General features: G+C 39.9%; 3 protein-coding genes across 7 annotated transcripts in view; all 3 read left to right on the top strand.

Annotated features, from left to right (window-relative positions):
* The first annotated feature begins 1,808 nt into the window (after nt 1–1,808).
* On the top strand, nt 1,809–3,837 carry LOC125179069. Its single transcript, XM_047884203.1, has 2 exons — nt 1,809–2,010; nt 3,689–3,837. The coding sequence occupies exons 1-2, from the start codon at nt 1,842–1,844 to the stop codon at nt 3,835–3,837; spliced, it is 318 nt and encodes a 105-aa protein (XP_047740159.1). The 5' UTR covers nt 1,809–1,841.
* Nucleotides 3,838–4,113: 276 nt separating this feature from the next.
* LOC108679351 (protein brunelleschi-like) lies at nt 4,114–6,700 on the top strand. The gene is made up of 5 exons (XM_018167956.2): nt 4,114–4,136; nt 4,981–5,162; nt 5,728–5,888; nt 6,394–6,536; nt 6,678–6,700. Coding segments are annotated over exons 1-5 (510 nt in total). The 5' UTR covers nt 4,114–4,135.
* Nucleotides 6,701–7,703: 1,003 nt separating this feature from the next.
* The window catches only part of LOC108679354 (pollen-specific leucine-rich repeat extensin-like protein 2), a 29,127-nt gene continuing 17,936 nt past the window's right edge, over nt 7,704–18,894 (top strand). Inside the window, exon 1 of one of the 5 annotated variants that reach the window (XM_018167960.2) lies at nt 7,704–7,845. In XM_018167960.2, the coding sequence (XP_018023449.1) occupies nt 7,784–7,845 (62 nt within the window). In that variant the 5' untranslated portion in view covers nt 7,704–7,783. Of the gene's footprint in view, nt 7,846–10,652; nt 10,795–13,076; nt 13,251–17,346; nt 17,565–18,894 lie in introns of those variants that run through there. The other 4 variants (XM_047884202.1, XM_018167964.2, XM_018167962.2 and 1 more) reach the window with 4 other exon arrangements.

Raw genomic sequence — 18,894 nt, 5'->3', positions numbered from 1 at the left:
AAGAAAGTATATTGTACTGTTCGCATACTTGGGAGGGTGCGCTAGAAGTTTTCGTCATAAAAATAGCTATAACTTGCAGAACTAAAGTGTTAAAACGCTCGAATTGTACCTAGGTACTGCTTTCCATGCTTATCACAAAAATAAGCAAAAATCACTATCGCGGTGCTGAAAAATGCAATCGCCAAATTAATTATTTTCCAATCCAATGTATATGTTTCTATGATTCAGTGGTAGGATTCCTAATCCTTTCGTTTGTAACAGATATTTTCCATATGTTATAAAAAATGCATTTTTAACATACTTCCAACAATTGCACTCAAATTCCGAGTTTTATTTTGTTAGTTTGCAGACTCATTGCGTGACGCAATCGTGCCCATGAAAATCGGAAGCTAAATGACGATTGCGCCTAGAAGTGCCGTGTCATTTTGATTGAATCTACGATAGTCTTCGGGGACATCAAGGCTGCAACGTGATTGTCTTGCTCAGTTAGTGCTATTTAACTTTGTCTGAATATTTCGTATAGTAAAGTAATTTATAACTTCTTTAACCATTGTGATTCCACATAGCTCCCCCCGCGTCCGGCAAAGGCATGGACTGATGAGTCTGATGACTGATCACTGATGAAGTTGTTGTGACTTTAGTCTTGCTCAGTCATAGACATACTGACGGGACAGGTCACAGTCTCACAGACGGGTGACCTACCGGGCTACCGGACTTTTGGACTGCCGGTGGTAATGGCGGCATGGCGACCGCGACAGTGACAAACCACAGATTTTTAAAGAAAATTCATCATTAATTTCCTCGTCTAGGTACCTACCTACTCTACTCAAGATTTAAACCAATTTCCTAAATTAAGTAGGTTATGTAGGTACTACCTACTTAGGCTACTACTAGTATGAATGTATTATGTAGCTATGATAATGCTGGGTTCCACTTCCAGGATACTTTACTGTTCTACTTCTACTATTCTAGGACTTAGAAATGAACTTTAGCATTTTATTGCCAAATTCACCAATTTGAGCAGTTTTTCCCTAAGATAAGTTGAAGTTGGCTGATTTTGGCTAAATTGTATTTGGCTGTTTTAGTAGGTACCTATTCATTTTGATTGGAATCAATCAGGCAGAATTTGCCTAAAATTGCAAGTTGTTGCTCTAATTGTACATATTAATGATATTTTCTATATAAGTTCATCATGTTCATGGGTGGCTTCTGACCAATTTTTCATGTTAAACTTGTTAAGTAATACCATCTAGGTAACAGGGTAGGGTAAACGCGGTGTTGCGGTCCGGTCAGCAGGGGTTCACAAAAGCTATGTGAAGATTAGCTCAATCACCCTAAGATATACAAGCATATGAAAATGGAGCCTTGGTTGAATATGGTCACTGGCTAGCGAAATACAGAAACAAGCACCAATATCAATATCTAATCCTAGTCCGCAGTACCGGAATTGAAGGTGACGGGTGCTAATAATGGGCACACATATGAATGAGTCATCTACTAACACTATCTGCCAATAATTAATCACTACAATCACATCACTCGTTGGTCGCACAACTGGTTAACTAAATCACTGATGGTCTAAGAGTCTAAGTGATGGTCTAAGATGTCTAAAGTCTAAGCCCCATTGTACTTATAAGAGTCAACATCAGGGCAGATATTCGTAGTGACTTGCAAATAGGATTTTGAAACAAGAGTATCAAAATGAAATAGTTAAGACTTGCTCATGAACTGGATTAATATGCAGCTAGCTTGGTTAGTTATTTAGGTTTTCCATTGAAACGTTCCAATATCTTATCATAGGTGCAAGTTTGGTGGCTTCCTCTTTGCCGTGCTCGTCTCTGATGTCTACGTCTCGGGGGGCGATGCGTCTTGCGCCTCTGGGGGGTCGACGCTCCCACTCGTCAGGGTCGATGTTGTCGGGCAGATCAGGTGGCAGCAGCAACCGATCTCAGCGGTCCAGGGAGAGCGCCTCGTCGGCAGCGAGTAGCGACTCCAAGGAGGCCTGTTCCAGTGAGTGCTGCTGCATTTAAGTGATGTGCTGTGCGCGAATGACGAATGCGTGGCTAACTTTCACATCTGTATCGACGATGTGGATGAGGAAGAGGATCAGGTTGAGTACCGTTCCCTGTGGAACTCTATTGTTCTCCTTTGCCTCGATTAACTTCGAGCCTCCAACAAAAACAGCTCTGGTCTGTCGAGAGGTTATGAATCCACGACAATAACTCTCCTCCGACCACCAGTTGTCTTGGTTTTATGAAGGGTACTGCATGGTTCACTTTGTCAATAGTTCTCGCAAAGTTCAAATATACTACGTCTTCGCCGGCACTCTCTTCCAGTTTGGCAAGAATTTTGTTGCGATTCCCCAGTAACTGGGACCAGCAGGAACAATTTTCGCCTGTTGAGGTCAGCTTCCTCCATGTACTGCACCAACCTACAGGCAATGACTTTCTCAAGCACCTTGATTACCTGTAAATTTAATGTCACCGGCCTGCAATTTTGGGATTTGTGTCTTGCACATCCTTCGTAGATTGGAGTTATTAAGTACCTTGAGGTATCGAGGAACATTTTTTTTCCTCTCAACGATGCTTACCAGCGCAAAGTTGGTGGGGGCGTTCAATGCACCGACATTTTTCTACTCCACAGGGAATTCATCCGTCCCGGGACACGAATACAAATGTTTTCCTCATTTAGGCACTTCAGCTTCTGTTCTCTTTATCCCCAGAGGCCGCTGCTGTATGCTTGATCAAACTCATTCGTTTAATTGTGGGAATACGCCTGTAACTTGGAACAATGCGTCGTTCGGGGCTCTTTTTAGCGCATTTTCTCATTTATGGAAAAAAGGCGCTATTGTGCTCATCATGTCCGTCCGTCTGTCTATCCGTCTGTCCGTCCGTCTGTCCGTCCGTCCGTCTGTCTGTCCGTGACTGCACGTTTTTGTCGACGGGAAAATGCGCTCACTGTCACTCACTGCAGCGAGTACTGAGTTATATTTTCGTATATTCGTTGTTTGGTACTCGGTGCTCTCCTTCACGCGCACACATACAATAATTCTTCACCTAGCTTGTACATTGCTTAGGCATTTATCTCCAGGAGCTTGGACTTCCAGGCAACTCCGAAGAGTATGTTCCTAATAGCCTCCCAGTCTCTTCTTCGGTGGTGGAAATTTAGCCTCTTCTCAAGCAATCTGTATCCTCCTTAAGCAACCTGTTCTAAGTTGATAGTGAAGAATAGATCAAGTGTTGTGTAAACAAAGTAGAGTAATGTAGATTTGTTTTTGATTTCATTGCTTAAATTTATAGGTGAATCTTAGATAGCTCACTCCTCTTCCAGTATCTTGCTTCAGTAGCTGGATGATGCATATGTTTTAGAACCTGTATGATACCTATAATATTTGTAGGTTCGCTTTCCTGATCTAATTTTAGGATCACTTCCTTGTCTATATTTTATTCACATTAATTTTACTTGAGAGTTCAACTAATTATTTTCCTTAACTCAGAAGGAAGCGTTGGCAGCAGTGAATTAGAGGGAGATAGTTCAGATGGGAGGGAGATAGTTTAATTGATAGTTCAACTAATTATTTTCCTTAACTCAGAAGGAAGCGTTGGCAGCAGTGAACTGGAGGGCGATAGTTCAGATGGGAGGGAGATAGTTTAATTGATAGTTCAACTAATTATTTTCCTTAACTCAGAAGGAAGCGTTGGCAGCAGTGAACTGGAGGGAGAGGTGGAGCTCTGGTACAGAGGTGAAGGCACCGAGCACTGGAGGACTTGTTTGATTAACGTGCGTCTGCAGGTCACGCCCACTCTTCAGGTCATGAGGTTAGCATCGGATTTTTAGCGCATTTTTTAATTTATGGAAAAAATGCACTATTGTCCTCGCCATGTCCGTCTATCTGTCTGTCCGTCCCGTCCGTCCGTGACCTCAAGTTTTCGTCGACGAGAAAATGCGCTCTCTGTCACTCACTGCAGTGAGTACTGAGTTATATTTTTTATTTCATTTCTTATTTCTATTTGGTAGTTGAATAAATAATTAATTGGAGCGAAATTCAAGAAAAAGGTCCTATATTCCNTCATCACACTAAACCAGCATCCTTCCTGGCTAAAAGCTCTCCCTAGACCCTCTGCACTGCCTACAAAGTGCGTTTATTATGTGTTTATAATATTATTTAGGTTTAGTAGCTCTCCCTCGACCCTCTGCACTGCTTACAAAGTGCGTTCATTATGTGTTTAAAATATTATTTATGTTTAGTATCATCACACTAAACCAGCATCCTTCCTGGCTAAAAGCTCTCCCTAGACCCTCTGCACTGCCTACAAAGTGCGTTCATTATGTGTTTAAAATATTATTTATGTTTAGTATCATCACACTAAACCACCACCCTGCCCGGACATGAGACTAAACCTAGACACTATAGGCTCTCTCTCTACTCAGTGCACTGCCCAGGAAGTGCTACTTTCTTGCTATGGCAATCTTTATATTCTAAGATTAGATCATCTGCATTTCAGACGTAATATTCACTAGACGTGGTGGAGATTGATGGAAAAGTACTAGACCTGAGCCAGCATGGACAACATCAGGTGATAGATAACACGATCAAGACCTCAGTATTGGGCGGAAGCCGTGAGTCTATTAAAAGGCTGGGAACATTAGTAAGGCCCCAGTAACTGACAAGTACGCCACCATGTAACTTTCGTTACTTGGAGCTACTCCGACCTAACAGTCGACGTCTTAGCCTTATACTCATAATATAATAACTCATACAACCACCCCGTATCAGTTCTCCGGACAGATAGTGTCTTATTTATCCCTCACGAACTTAGTCAACGAATCCTTGTCCTCGGGTTTAGATGGAAATTATACAAAATCTAGTATCGCATGGATGTACCTTCGGACAGACATAGTGCGTCTCGTCTCACTAAGCTTATGCACGTACTATTAGATATTATTTTAATTATTAGTAAAATATATTTCATGTGTCAGTGGGCGGATGGGGCGCGCTGCAAGTTCAGCTGATCCAGGAGGTGGTCGGGACGAGTCGTCGCATGGGGGCGGTGGAGGCCTGCTGTCGTCACCAGGCCTTCCTTCTTGCTGCTCTCTTGCACCACCTCACTCCAGCCCAGCGGCAGGAGGCTGCACTCATGCTGCACACGCTCACTCAGCAGGTGGGAATTGTACCTTCAGACAAAGGTTCATCATAGGAAGTAGTCTCCGGCTACCTGGAATAGTTTTCGTACGGTTTTCCAATTAGAATTCAACACGGACGTAAATATTCTCTCCTTTAGACTGTTTTAGTCAATTTGTTCTGCCTTATTCGGCTGGTCTACACAAAAATGTCACCATTTAACTTCTTACCCCGACTTCATAGTAAGGGTCCTTTGCAACAAAATGCCATGTAGTCGGTTCGCTTTATTCGAATTCATACCTAATGGTTAAGGTATTTAATAGTAATACTAATAAGCCATGTGTCCAGGTTCACATATACACCCAATCCTCATGGTTTAGATCATATGTACAGATATGCCGTGTATTCAGGTTCGTATATTCACCAATTCCTCATAGTTATGGTCTTTTACAACAATATATTGTGTCATAGTAGTATTCCTCATAGTTATGGTCTTTTACAACAATATATTGTGTCATAGTTTTCCTCATAGTTATGATCTTTTACTCCAACATATTGTGTATCGTGGCATATTCCTCTGTATAATTCCATGTTCCACCCAACAGTCTGCTGCTCAGGCCCTCAACGCCCCGAACAGCTCCAGCAGCAGTTCAGGCAGCTCTGCAGTCTCTGGGTCTGTCGCAGCCATCGCCCAGCAGTCTACTGCTGCGGCAACCCCACACAACCTCCTCCCTCCTGTTAACCTCCTCAGTATACCCTTCTGCCGGTGGGTTAGGAATAATCAACCGTATTATAATGTGAGGTTATGGTTAGTAGGTGTGAGGCGATTAAAAATGGGATGCTCAGTATCCTGCCGGTTGGTTATGAGTTCTCAGCTCACATATTGCGAGGTTATGGTTATTAGGTTTAAAGTGATGAAAACTGGGATGCTTAGTAACACTCTCTGCCGGTTGGTTATGAATAATCAACCGTATTATAATGTGAGGTTATGGTTAGTAGGTTTAAAATGATGAAAAATGGGATGCTTAGTAACACTCTCTGCCGGTTGGTTATGAATAATCAACCATATTATAATGCGAGGTTATGGTTAGTAGGTTTAAAGTGATGAAAACTGGGATGCTCAGTATCCCTTCTGCCGGTGGGTTAGGAATAATCAACCGTATTATAAGGCGAGGCAGAAATTAGCTGGTTAGCAGGTACAACGTTATGACAGTTGAAATAATAATGATAACCAAATTACCATTTTCCATGCCTTTGTATCCATTTGATAGGTCCGTCAAAGTACAACCCCCCAAAAGCGGCCATCAGTTGCGGAAGTTCGCCAAGGTGTGCAGCGATGAGCCTGCTGGCCCCTTCATATTCTCGCCCTTCTCATCTCTCACGAACGCCGTGGCCAAACCGGCCAATACTTTCGGTGAATCATCAATACATTACTTTATTTGTGACTTTAAAAGCAATATATTTGTTTGGTGTAGTATGAATGAAGTATTTCACTATTGGCATCTGTTGTTAAATCCTCTGCTAGATTTTGATATTCACTTGTATATCTCCGTAGTGGACTATACGATTCGAATCTAATTATGCGACCACGTAACTAAATGATTTATTCTTCTCTGGATAAAAATATACTTTGAGTAAAAATAAGAAAAAAACTGCATCCTACCTTAAATTCTATTGTAGAGAACACATTCTCAGCATACACTTTTTCTGCAAGTCGCAGTACATTAATTTTGTTTACTAGGTAATATCATGTCAATAGAGGAAAAACGAGTAAAAATCACAGAAAATGTCATTTATTCTACATCTACATTATCAACAAAGGAAGAGAAAGACTTCAGAGTACTTTTAGTAATTGATGATCACACTCTGCACGCTTCAAATGTTTTAAAATTGAGTTTTATTTCAAGTGTCCCATATTACCCCGTGCCCTTGGTTAGTTCAGGAGGCTTTTATTTTGCGTCTGGCACCTTATGAATATAATATGGAATTTTTCAGAGATGCCACACAATAACCCACGTAAATACCTTTAAAATGAGCTCAAATTTGCACATGAAATGTTCATAGTAAGCAGTTATTAAGGAAAAATTGTCCCTTATTATTGTACCCTGTTTGACGGTATGCATGCGCCAAAAGGAAGTTGTGGGATAATTTTATTAATAATAAAAATTCTGTAATTAGTTTCTAGCAAAGGCTGGCAAAATATATTTATAGGTGCTGTGGCAATTTTCTTTGTCTTGAAATTAATATGGACAAATCCGCTAGAAATAAATTACCTTTGTGCCATGATTATGTACTGTATGTTATTTGCATTGACTGGTTAACTAGTTATTCATTTAACTAGTGCATTAACTAGTTAGTGTTTATCAGTCATTTTATTGCATTTTTGACAATTTGGAGTCCATTAATGACTTGAATGACTAAGGTATAACAAAAAATTTCTTTTTCAATGATAACAAATAAACTAAAGCCTAAAGTTTTAAAGTGAAAACTGATAAACTTGGAGTAATTGCAGAGAAAATTCAAACCATCCTTAATTCCTCATACTTGAAATGTTACAAATATTTATTTCTTTTTAACATTTTCCAGGTAAAACAACTGTTGTTTATAGTTTGAAGCAATTTGTGACTAATACAAGATACCAGCAGCTAAATTGTAGAGAAAATGGCTACTGGCAGAAGTACTATTACAGCACAGCAGCATCAGCGCTACACCAATGATGAGAAGTAAGAGATCCTTGATTTTACTTCCTGTGTCTTATAATTATAGAGCCTTAGACAACAGATTAGAGTTTTAAACCAGCTTTACTGTTGTCCCTTAGCGCTTCCTATGTCTTCAGGGTAGCTGGGCAACACACATTTACAAATATAGTTTTAAAATAGCTTATTATTTAAGGACACTCGCAAGGTCGCTCTGTTTGTGTTTATGGAACAACAGCGCTCGTTTTCTAAGGCCACCAAAGCTGCCATGTCATACATCAGCTGGATAAATACTTTTGAATCCAATCTTAACACTTAATTATTGTTGAAAATTTTAAAAATTTTAAAATAGCTTATTATTTAAGGACACTCGCAAGGTCGCTCTGTTTGTGTTTATGGAGCAACAGCGCTCGTTTTCTAAGGCCACCAAAGCTGCCATGTCATACATCAGCTGGATAAATACTTTTGAATCCAATCTTAACACTTAATTATTGTTGAAAATTTTAAAAATTTTAAAATAGCTTATTATTTAAGGACACTCGCAAGGTCGCTCTGTTTGTGTTTATGGAGCAACAGCGCTCGTTTTCTAGAGCACCAAAGCTGCCATGTGAGTTGTATGCAAGGTAACGCGTTCACTGCTCGAGTGCACATGTTTGCGGTGCACCACTTAAGTCTGCGCCGTGACGCAGCTCATGACCTGGTTGGCATGAGCACTGACATGCTGGCGAGTAGGTCGCGGCCTTCCTAGGTCAAGACTTATCACTTTTTAGCGCATTTTCTCATTTATGGAAAAAAATGCACTATTGTGCTCGCCATGTCCGACTGTCTGTCCGTCCGTCTGTCCGTGACCTCAAGTTTTCGTCGAGAAAATAAGCTCTCTGTCACGCACTGCAGTGAGTACTGAGTTACATTCCTCAAATTAATTGCGACCATCAAATCATTTGTCTGTGGAGACGCAATCGTCGCTTTTATTTCATGATTTACCCATACATGCTCGGTAATTTTATGGTTTGGTGTATCAGTTGAGATGACTCGAGAACTATTCTTTTTAGTGCATTTTCTCATTTATGAAAAAATGCACTATTGTGCTCGCTATGTCCGTCTGTCTGTCCGTCCGTGAATTAATGTTTTCGTCGACGAGAAAATGCGCTCTCTGTCATTCACTGCAGTGAGTACTGAGTTATATTTTTTATGTTATTTGTATTAGTAACGTAAATCCTATTTTTGGTTATTAAAGTTTCAAGATTATCATTTTTACGTTATATTTAGTAATGGTATCGATGGTGTTTTCCATTACCTTCCTCAATTCACTCCAAATATTGGCCTTGCTCTCCGCATGTAGCTTTCTTGAAAATTATTTTTAATTCAATATCGTATTCCCCTAGTTTATTGATGACCTGTCGTTTTTTTGGAATATTGCGTACTTCTCGTATATGTTATGTATTTTCGTTTTGTCTTTTCAGCTTTATTTATTAAAATTTGAAATTAATCATAAAGTAGGGAATAATTTAAAGAAGACTTGAGTGGTCTCTTCCCCCCGCTGACACGCGACCTACATTAATACTCGTAACCTTCGTCTGGCTGCGCTCATGACTTTAATCTCCGACTACTTTGTTGATCTGTCTAGCTGCACTTGGTCCTTGGTGCTCGGATACATTAACTATTAACCATGCTATTTCTGTGATCATAAGGCCTAGTAACGAGAAATACCCCCAGTCTATAGAAAAAGGATTAAGAGAATGTTTACAGTTTAATTCAGCTATATATACGAGCACAGTTGTTTGCACGGCTTCAATGAAACTGAGAGGCCTTAAGAAATCAAGTCCGCTATCTTTCTTTTACATTGTTCAAGGTTGGCAGATTTGTGTATTTTTCATAATGAGCTTAACGGTCGCATAGAAATTATGTATCTGTAGCGGATGCTGCTTCTTAAATCTTATTTAACAGAAAGTTCTTTGTTCTCTATGCTGAACTTGCGTTCGTCATACTCATAAAATTGGGGAGAAACTAATTGAAATAAATTTACGTGACATGCACAAGCTCAGTGGGATGTTTGGGAGTCCTTGATCACAAAGTAAAGTGTCGTAGCTTATTTAAGCTGCTTTGAAGTATCGTGTTCTCTGATAAGCCTTTGGTAAGTATTCAACTGCCCCCCAAAAATGTATAGTTTAAACAATTTTTATTGAGATTGCATAGCATTCTTATCTCGGTAATGTTAAAGGTAACCGATCTTGCTTAGAACAATCGTTAGAATCGACTACAGATTATGTCTCCTTATTGTGAAGCATTATTCTGTTTTTATGTTCTGGTGATCAAAATCTCAATAAGAGGGAACGGAATCCACGGTCACGCTCGAGACATTCTTAGTTCGCCGCTTCTTATTTCTGCGCATTTAACTACACTGACTTACGAACATCACCGATATTCATTTCTGATTTCAATGGCGTAACAATGCAATCCTTGTTTTCTGACGACGTAGTGAAGGAACTAGATTAAATTATCGAACTAATTTGTGTACAATCAATGCATGTGACCCCTATAAGTTCATTGATACTCAATGCGTAGATAATCTAGTGGAGTTCGCAGAACTGGCGCGTATTTGCTACGCTAATATTATTTTCTGAGGCCACCGCTAAATAAAGCTTAGACGCAACACGCGCGTGTGCGATGTTTAAATCCACGTTGGCCGTAGCCAGAACCTCAGCTGACATTACAGGTACAGCTGCTGTGTGTTACAGCCGCTTCATTACGCTGCCTTCCTCCGTACCAACGACACTCGGCGACCAGCGTGCGTCCCGACATCTGTGTTGTATTGAATATAAGTGCGCCGTAAAAAAGAAACTAATTCTTTGTGATGCTCGAGATTAGTAAACCAGAATTGGTTCTTGTATTTTGACTTAAACATTGTCCCGGCCAACGCAGTTTCTAACTCCTTTCTTGATTAAGGATCAAATTCACCTGACGTTTACTCCGTGCGTAAGTACTAAGTAATCTATAAGTAGTAATGTCACTAGACTGCTTGAATCGCAGATTCACTAGAAATTTAAAAGCGAAGAAAACGCCACAAAAATTCAGCATTTCTCTATTGAAAACGTTTCGGAGACCAGCTCCATCGTCAGTTCGATAAATCTAGAACACAAATACAGTCAGAAAATTAACAAAGTTTAGAGTCATAAGAAAAAAAACAACAGAAGTGAAAACCTAAATCTACAGGCGAACTGACGATGGAGCTGGTCTCCAAAACGTTTTCAATAGAGAAATGCTGAATTTTTGTGGCGTTTTCTTCGCTTTTAAATTTCTAATTATCTATAAGTAGTTGTTAGTTTTTCACTAAAACGATTGAGAAGTTCTATGTTTGTTTTGAGCTATTGTGGTTCTATTAGAAAATATTTATTGTCAAGGTCGTAATATTTGTGCCAAAACTGTTAGCGTAGCCCCTGTAGGTAGTTCTGAAATTAGGAGCACAGGCAAGTTGCACACTTATACGACGAAGCGTTTCTTGTTACGATGAAGCAATTCGCCCTTGCCCCTTACATGCGTTCTTGGCGGACTTTTTCTCAATTAGTGTCTGAGGGAAATATTAATGCATAAAAAAAACAGTCGAATGAGACTAAGTCGGGGCTATAAGGTGAATGCCGAATAATTTCTTATCGAAATTCGCGTAGCACAGCTCTTGTCTGCCGAGCGCCATATGTGTGTCTGCCTTGTGTTGGAAGAGAACGCGCGGATGGAGCTTCCTGGGGCGATTTTTTGCGAAAAAGATCCCCTCTGCACCCCAGAAGACTGTGGCCATGACCTTTCCTCTTGAGCGCTCGTATTTTCCTTCGACTGGCCCACTTCTACATCTGTGCAGCCACTGCTTCGATTGAGTTTTGTCCTCAGAATCGTAATACTTGGGCCATGGCACATCCACGGTCACGATTCGCGTCAGAAAAAGATCCAATTAAATGTTTCCAATGTATAAAGCAGAGTTGCTTCGCCTCCCCAGCGTGCAACCAAAACACGGCTCGTCACGAAACGAACAGCAACTAAGTTTTCGCCACAAACTGATGTGCGTGGCCTGCCTCTGCAGAAGTCATCTTTGGTCTCATGTCTTCCGCTTCTGAAACAACTAATCCATTTGTAAGTTGCTGATTTATTTGAAGTACTCTCACTAGAAACTTATTCCAAAGAGCAGGTTATTTAGTCGTTTCATCCAACCTTTACCATGAATTTGATGTTAACCTGGCATGGATATCGGCAGACATGTTGCACGAACGGATGTTACTTTAAAACAGCGTCCCGCGTTTTGTAACATTTATTTAAGTGCCCATATGAGAACACGTTATAAAACATTTATATAGGATTGTTCTGTTGCATTGTCGTCATATTCTCTTCATAGAATTTTCAGTTATGTCAATTTTTAACGAATATTTTGAAGTACCCTCGTATGATCAAGCTCATAATGAGGAAGCTTAGTTTTTTCACATTTTAAATGTGTAAGGCACCCGAGTGATTTTTATAAAATATTTTTAAACCATTTTGGGAAAGCAAATTTGTATAAAGCTTTTTGTGCTTTTTTGCATTTTGTTGTCGATTATTACTCATTGTGAACATAACTTGCTAATGTAAACTGGAAAGTTTAGAAAACCTACAAAATACTTCAAATCATTGGAGCGCTATATAAAATGGGCAATGTTTTCATACAAGAAAATACTTTAAATGAATTTTGTTTCCTTTTTTTCGGCGTTCTCTGAAGGAGGCTCAGCTCACCTAATGAATACTCAGCTTCGTTGATTTAAACTACGCCCCCTAAAACTTGTATTATAATGACGTATGTATTGGATGCTACTCAGTTAACTAGTTTTTAATATTCAGAGATTATAGGTTACTTCACTAGTAGAGCTAAGGTTTCCCTCTGTTCTCCTAAAGCCTGGCTACAAGTTGACCATTGGTTCATTGCTTCGAACTTGTTTGACCGGTAGGTAGCTGCTGGATCTACTGCATTGCAATTATATTTAGCCTTTAGGTAATCTAAGATATTTAACCCTTTGATCTTGGATACATTCACTGTCGTCAATGCTATTCGTACCTGTAGTGGCTTGGGACCGAGAAGTCCCGTCACATACGATAGGGTTAAACTTTTCACATCGGTAACATGGCTGTCGTTCAAGTGTTAGTCAATTCTGTGCTGCTGGTGCTTTGTGTTGGTGATGTAACGAAAAATGTACGTTGTTCAACATTATGAATTGCTAATCTCTCTGCCTATTCATTTTCAGAGTAGAATTTGGAAGTCTTTTTGCAGTCGAAGTTTGATACAAGTAACAATCTTTTACGCAATTTTCCATTTCTCAATATCAAGAACAAATCGCCATTTCTTGGCTAAATTCATTTTAGCATTCGGCTGAGGCATTCAGAGCTGCTTCGGCTCCCCAGCGTGCAACCAAAGCACGGTTAGTCATCGTGAGTGTTGGTGTCATCTCTCAACAAGAATGATTTTCTGCGTTTTCTTTTGGAACATACCCTGACGTCGCTTATATATACCCTAACGTCGCTTATATATGCCCTAACGTCCTAATTAATACCTAATATACCATAACGTCCTTATTACTGAGCTATTTTTTTATATGGTTTGACTAAAGCAGCTAAAATAAAAAGTAAGTATGTTTCGTTTCCTTTCTCAATTCTATTTTTTTTACTGAATAACTTCTTGCGTTTCCGCGCAGCTATAGAGGAATATAGTTGCAGACTCGTCTACATTGTATACACAATGCTTGAAAAATCGACAATACTGCATTATCTACTCATTACTTTGTCTTTTCTGTTGCTAGCCGTGTTTTTTCTAAGCGCTAACTCGTGTCGGTTGCTATCTCTACCGCGCACCTTCTTTGATCTTCATTCGCGTGCTCAGAAGCAACGAAAGCTCAGCCCTGTAAATCTGTTCAACAGCTATGCCCGTTATTTTTAAAACTCCCAGCAAGCACGATGCTCGGTGGCCGCTGCTCCCATGAAGGTTATTTAAGTCACGTTCCATCATCCACTATTATTAGTAACAGCTTCTTGCGCACTTTGGAGCTCTGTCGTTTCGTGATTATTTTTTTAATGCCGTTTTCAAGTTTAGATTTTAACTGAAATTTAAGAGTCTGTGATGACGCGCGAGTCGCTTTGAAGCGCAGCGTTACTGGCAGTCAATATATATTGCTTACGCTCGATCCTATATTTTACTGAGGGTTAATGATCCATTTGGATAATGTTTCTTTAAAAATCTTAAATGAACGCTTATCCCTCACTAGTAGCAAATACAGGCGTCGATTTAAATACGACTGCGTGTAATTATGTAATTAGTGGAATGAGGAGTAATTATAGAATCAGTGAGAAGTATATTAGTCACCCCAGATCATTCGTTATATTAAAGTCTACGGTTATCAACACCAGCATTCAAGTTACATAGATTAGAATCTCTCAACTTCTGCTATCAAATCATCGAGCTCCGTAGCATAATCCTGACTGCCATTGGTTGAAGATTGTATGTGTTTCGTGATGTTTATGTTCAATCTACGCCAGCGCTCAGCTGACTGCTCTCAAACTTGGCACTCCGCTCGACTTACGCTGCCGCTATGGCGCTCCTACTTGATATTTACTGCCCACTATAGGGTAAGGCTTCTGCTCTCAGCTAACGCACGAACTAAATGGCAAGAAATCTAGGTGTAATAACCAAAAAAGCCTTAACGGTAATGCAAAAACAAAACCATAAAATCTTAAGTATGGAAAATTTTCTAAGTTTGGTAAACTCTTTATCATTTCCTTTTCTTATTAATATTTTATATTTAAATTAGTCTCTATTGCTTTATCTTTAGGATTCCTCAATTGCCATTTGTTCATTGCCTCCTTGGGTAAGTGTGACGAGTTACGCCGTGAACCGGACATTAAATTAATCCTCGAAAATTAGTACGACATGTAATTCCTCAAGTTTTCTACTGTCGAATTTTTTAAATGAGGTAAAAAATAATTTTTTTTTCTAGTTATGAAACTTCACTCAGCCTCATTGAAAATGTTAAAGATTATTCGAAACTGCCCTGATCATAATGATCTGCTACGCTGCAGACTGTACTCCATCACCTTGTGTCACGCCTGCAAGGCTGACACTACGTGTCACCTGACTACTCTCACGCACTGCATTCCTACTTATTATTTGGATAATATCATAGCGCTCACATTCTAATAATAATAATCGTGATGAGATTAGTTCCGATCTATCAGCAGTTTTGGCACAGCTCGTGAGGTACTTTTTATTTCCTGCATTAGTTGGTTCTTATGTGCTGAGCGTCTCACTTACGATTAAGCGTTATTAAAAATGCTTGCAGATATAAATTAGTTATTTACTTTTAAACTCACGAGTTGCACGTGACTGCATTTAGCAAACCCCCTCATAAATACATGCCACTCCACTAAGTGTTGCTAATTTTATTTGCATTGCAACAATACATTATTGAATTCATGCAATATTTTGTAGAGTATTAATATAAATAATTTTTTATAGTAAATAAAAGTGTCGGTGTAATAGTGTTGCGCAAATGGCGTCGGTTTAATTTATTACTTCATTACCAAGTTTTGAGTGACACTAATATATACCTGGACTTATTTTGTACAGTACTAAAAGTTGGAGATACATTTGCCTAAGTTAAACTTTCATTTCTGATTGTTGATAAAATTGGGAGAAATGTGGGCGTTGAATTAACTTTTACAGCGTGATCGTTCAAGAAATTTGGACTAATAATAAGCGAGTCGAGTTGATATATTTGAAATAACGATTGACTAAATTGATGCAAGGTGCGTTGAATTGACGTTTCTTTGTTGATTGTTGACGAAAGGACAAATGTATGCGTGGAGTTTTCGGCATTAGTCACCTCTGCGTACTCTATCCATTTTCGCTGCGGAGTTGTGACTCGTTACCTATACGGTGCATAAGATGCCTGCGCATCAGAGTTTGTCGTGTCTATAGGGAACTGAATTACTCAGCTTTGTGGACGTTGAGCCAAACTTCGAACTGACATATATTACTGCAATGATACTGCTTTTGTTGAATGGTTCATGGGTCGTTGGTGCAGCGTTGTTCAGCATATGGGCTAGCGATATCAAACTAGGTAGGTTTGATTCAATATAGGTTTGATTCATAGTCTTGATGAAATTACGCTGCGTTTGGTCTTAACCTGATGCTTAATCACGCAGAAGCTTCTAGTGCACCCCATGCGTGTTGCATATTACTTGGTCGTCTGTTCTTATCATATATAATTACAGTATATTTACGTCCAATAATATGGGGTTAACAACATTGCTTATTCAAGTTGCGACCAGCAGCATCACAGTGTTAATTAAAGTGATGCTAACATTCATTTATGGTAACTGAGAGCTCCACCTGCCGTGTGGGGGCGCAGGTGGTGTTGTAAAAGGTACCTGAGAGATCCACCTGCCGTGTGGGGGTGCAGGTGGTGCTGTAAAAGGTACCTGAGAGATCCACCTGCCGTGTGGGGGCGCAGGTGGTGCTGTAAAAGGTACCTGAGAGATCCACCTGCCGTGTGGGGGCGCAGGTGGTGCTGCTGTGGGAGGAAGAAGTGCCATCAAGTGCCAGTGTCATGTGAGATGTCGTGCCATCTGCGAGTGCTGCTCTTGAGCGCGTGGGCCGCAACCTCGCTCAGCTCGAAAGCGATTTTTTTGCTCGAACAGAAAACGCTCAATTTCGTCTCGCGTTAGTTTTTGATTGTCTTGTGTTCAGTATGATAAAATTTTGACTTCGTAATTGCGCACTTTGTGACACGTTCTATAATATAAATAAGGCTAAAATGAAGAAATTTTACATTTTGTTCAGTTGCTGTACTACTGCGTTTACACTATTTTAGGCGTTTTCTATCATAACTGTGCATTTTGCTTAAATTCGTGACGTAAATCATATTTAATAATATTATTTACGTACTCAACGGAATGTGTATTGGTACACAAGTATAGATTTTTTAGTATGTATCAAATGATTTTTTCATGTCCACGATGACGTCTAGCTCTATCTCAAGTTAAACTTCGTAAGCCTATGATGTTTAATTTATCAACTTTAGCGTCGCATTTCGCAAGCTTTTATATACATATCCAATCTTTCGTAGTTTCTCCCATGTACTTTAAATTAATTTTGTTTGGATTGGACTTCATATCTGCTGTGAATTTGGGTTAGAGTTTCACGCTCGTGCAAGTCGAGTCTGTTAATATTGTGCTCGCTGCGTCAATTCATCAAGCAATAAGCATTTTAAAATATAATTTTTAGTTATTAAAACACATGTTCTCCGAAACTTTGAGTTGAAAATATCATCAATATTAGAGTTTTAAAGACTGTATCGACTAAATGATTTGTTTTTCACACACTACGAAGAAAAGTTTTTAGATATTCCCATAAATAAAGTTTCTGAAGCAAGACTATTTGCTGCGTATCTTCAGTAAAATAGTTAATATTTTTTATATTTTTGACTTGCAGAAAGCCTTGTTCTAACAGAGGAAACAAGATTAGAGACGAGCATTGATATCGCATTCGCCACCCCCGGATTGAAGGCTTTCATGTAGTAGGTGCGACGAGACGTTGATATCAGCGTCTGTATATATGCTACTGCCATCAGTTCCTCGATTATAATTAACGTGATTGTTTCGTCGATTCAACAGTAGCAGTTAATTACGAACAAAAGGAATACTGTGGTCACAATGGCCGCTGCTGTTCCCCCAGGGCGGCGGTAAGTCTCACGTATTATCTTTTGTAATGATCTTGTACAAAGGCTTCGATAGTGGCCTTCCATTTATTATTATTATTATTATTATTGTTATTATTATTTTACGAAGCATTTATCGTGGAGTCTGGTTTCAAACGAACTTCGAAGGCACGTCGTACATAAGATTAATGATAAGCGAAAAATAAATAGACACAAGAAAGGATGGGAACGGATAAAATGACTAAGCACTAGATGCATAGACTCTTAAAATGTCTAAGCACTAGATGCATAGGCTCTACTCATTTACTCACAGCTTTATGTTGCATGGCTAATGAAGGATTCATACAATAATTATACTTCATTCTTACTTTTTAGAAAAGTAAGTCTTGGATGGCAAAAAAATTATTGACTGCGATATCCTTCCTTACCGTCCATGTATCCCCGGTGTGAAGTTATTTGTACAGTATTTTGAGACTGGTTTAGTACTGAATCTTTGATAACTAATTTATTTTCGTGATGTCAAACGAACAAAAGGTGAACGTGTTTGGGGGAAGAGGTGAATGTGTACCTTTTTCACCCGACGACGCCGCAAACTAAATACTGTGTTAATAATCTAGTTTTGTATTTTGTATATCAGCTCATTGAAATCTAGCTTTTTGTAAGATTGTTCTTCTGGAGAATTTGTAAACTGAGAAAAAATATGTAGCGACCTTGTAGCGGATTGTGCACTGCATAACACAGTGTATTGCTGTGTTATCCTCACTGCTGCAGGTGCCAGGCAGGCAGTGAGGGCAGCAGGTGCCAGGCAGGCAGTGAGGGCAGCAGGTGCCAGGCAGGCAGTGAGGGCAGCAGGTGCCAGGCAGGCAGTGAGGGCAGCAGGTGCCAGGCAGGCAGTGAGGGCAGCAGGTGCCAGGCAGGCAGTGAGGGCAGCAGGTGCCAGGCAGGCAGTAAGGGCAGCAGGTGCCAGGCAGGCAGTGAGGGCAGCAGGTGCCAGGCAGGCAGTAAGGGCAGCAGGCTGGTCACGCCGGCTCGTAATAGCGCTGTTGTGTTGGCACTCTCAGCAAGCTGCTCTGTCTCCCGCTCGGGCGTTGCGGCTCTAGGCGCCCTTGGGCTCATTACTTAGCCCACTTTGTGATGCCGCTCTGACCCGGCGCTTGATTTAATTTTGTGACAAGAAAATTGATTAAACAATTAATTTTGGGACAAGAAAATGGAGAGATTTCAATCAAATTTTCAATTACACGCCGACTATATTTCGTCCTAAACCCAGGTATTCTTATTTCAAGCGTTTGTAAATTCATTGCATTGATATTGGAATATTGTCTTTTATGCGACTCTAATCGCAACTTATTAG

Source organism: Hyalella azteca, unplaced genomic scaffold, assembly GCF_000764305.2.
Source record: "Hyalella azteca isolate HAZT.00-mixed unplaced genomic scaffold, Hazt_2.0.2 contig14857, whole genome shotgun sequence".
Taxonomy (NCBI): Eukaryota; Metazoa; Arthropoda; class Malacostraca; order Amphipoda; family Hyalellidae; genus Hyalella; species Hyalella azteca.
This window is presented reverse-complemented; position numbering and strand designations above follow the sequence as displayed.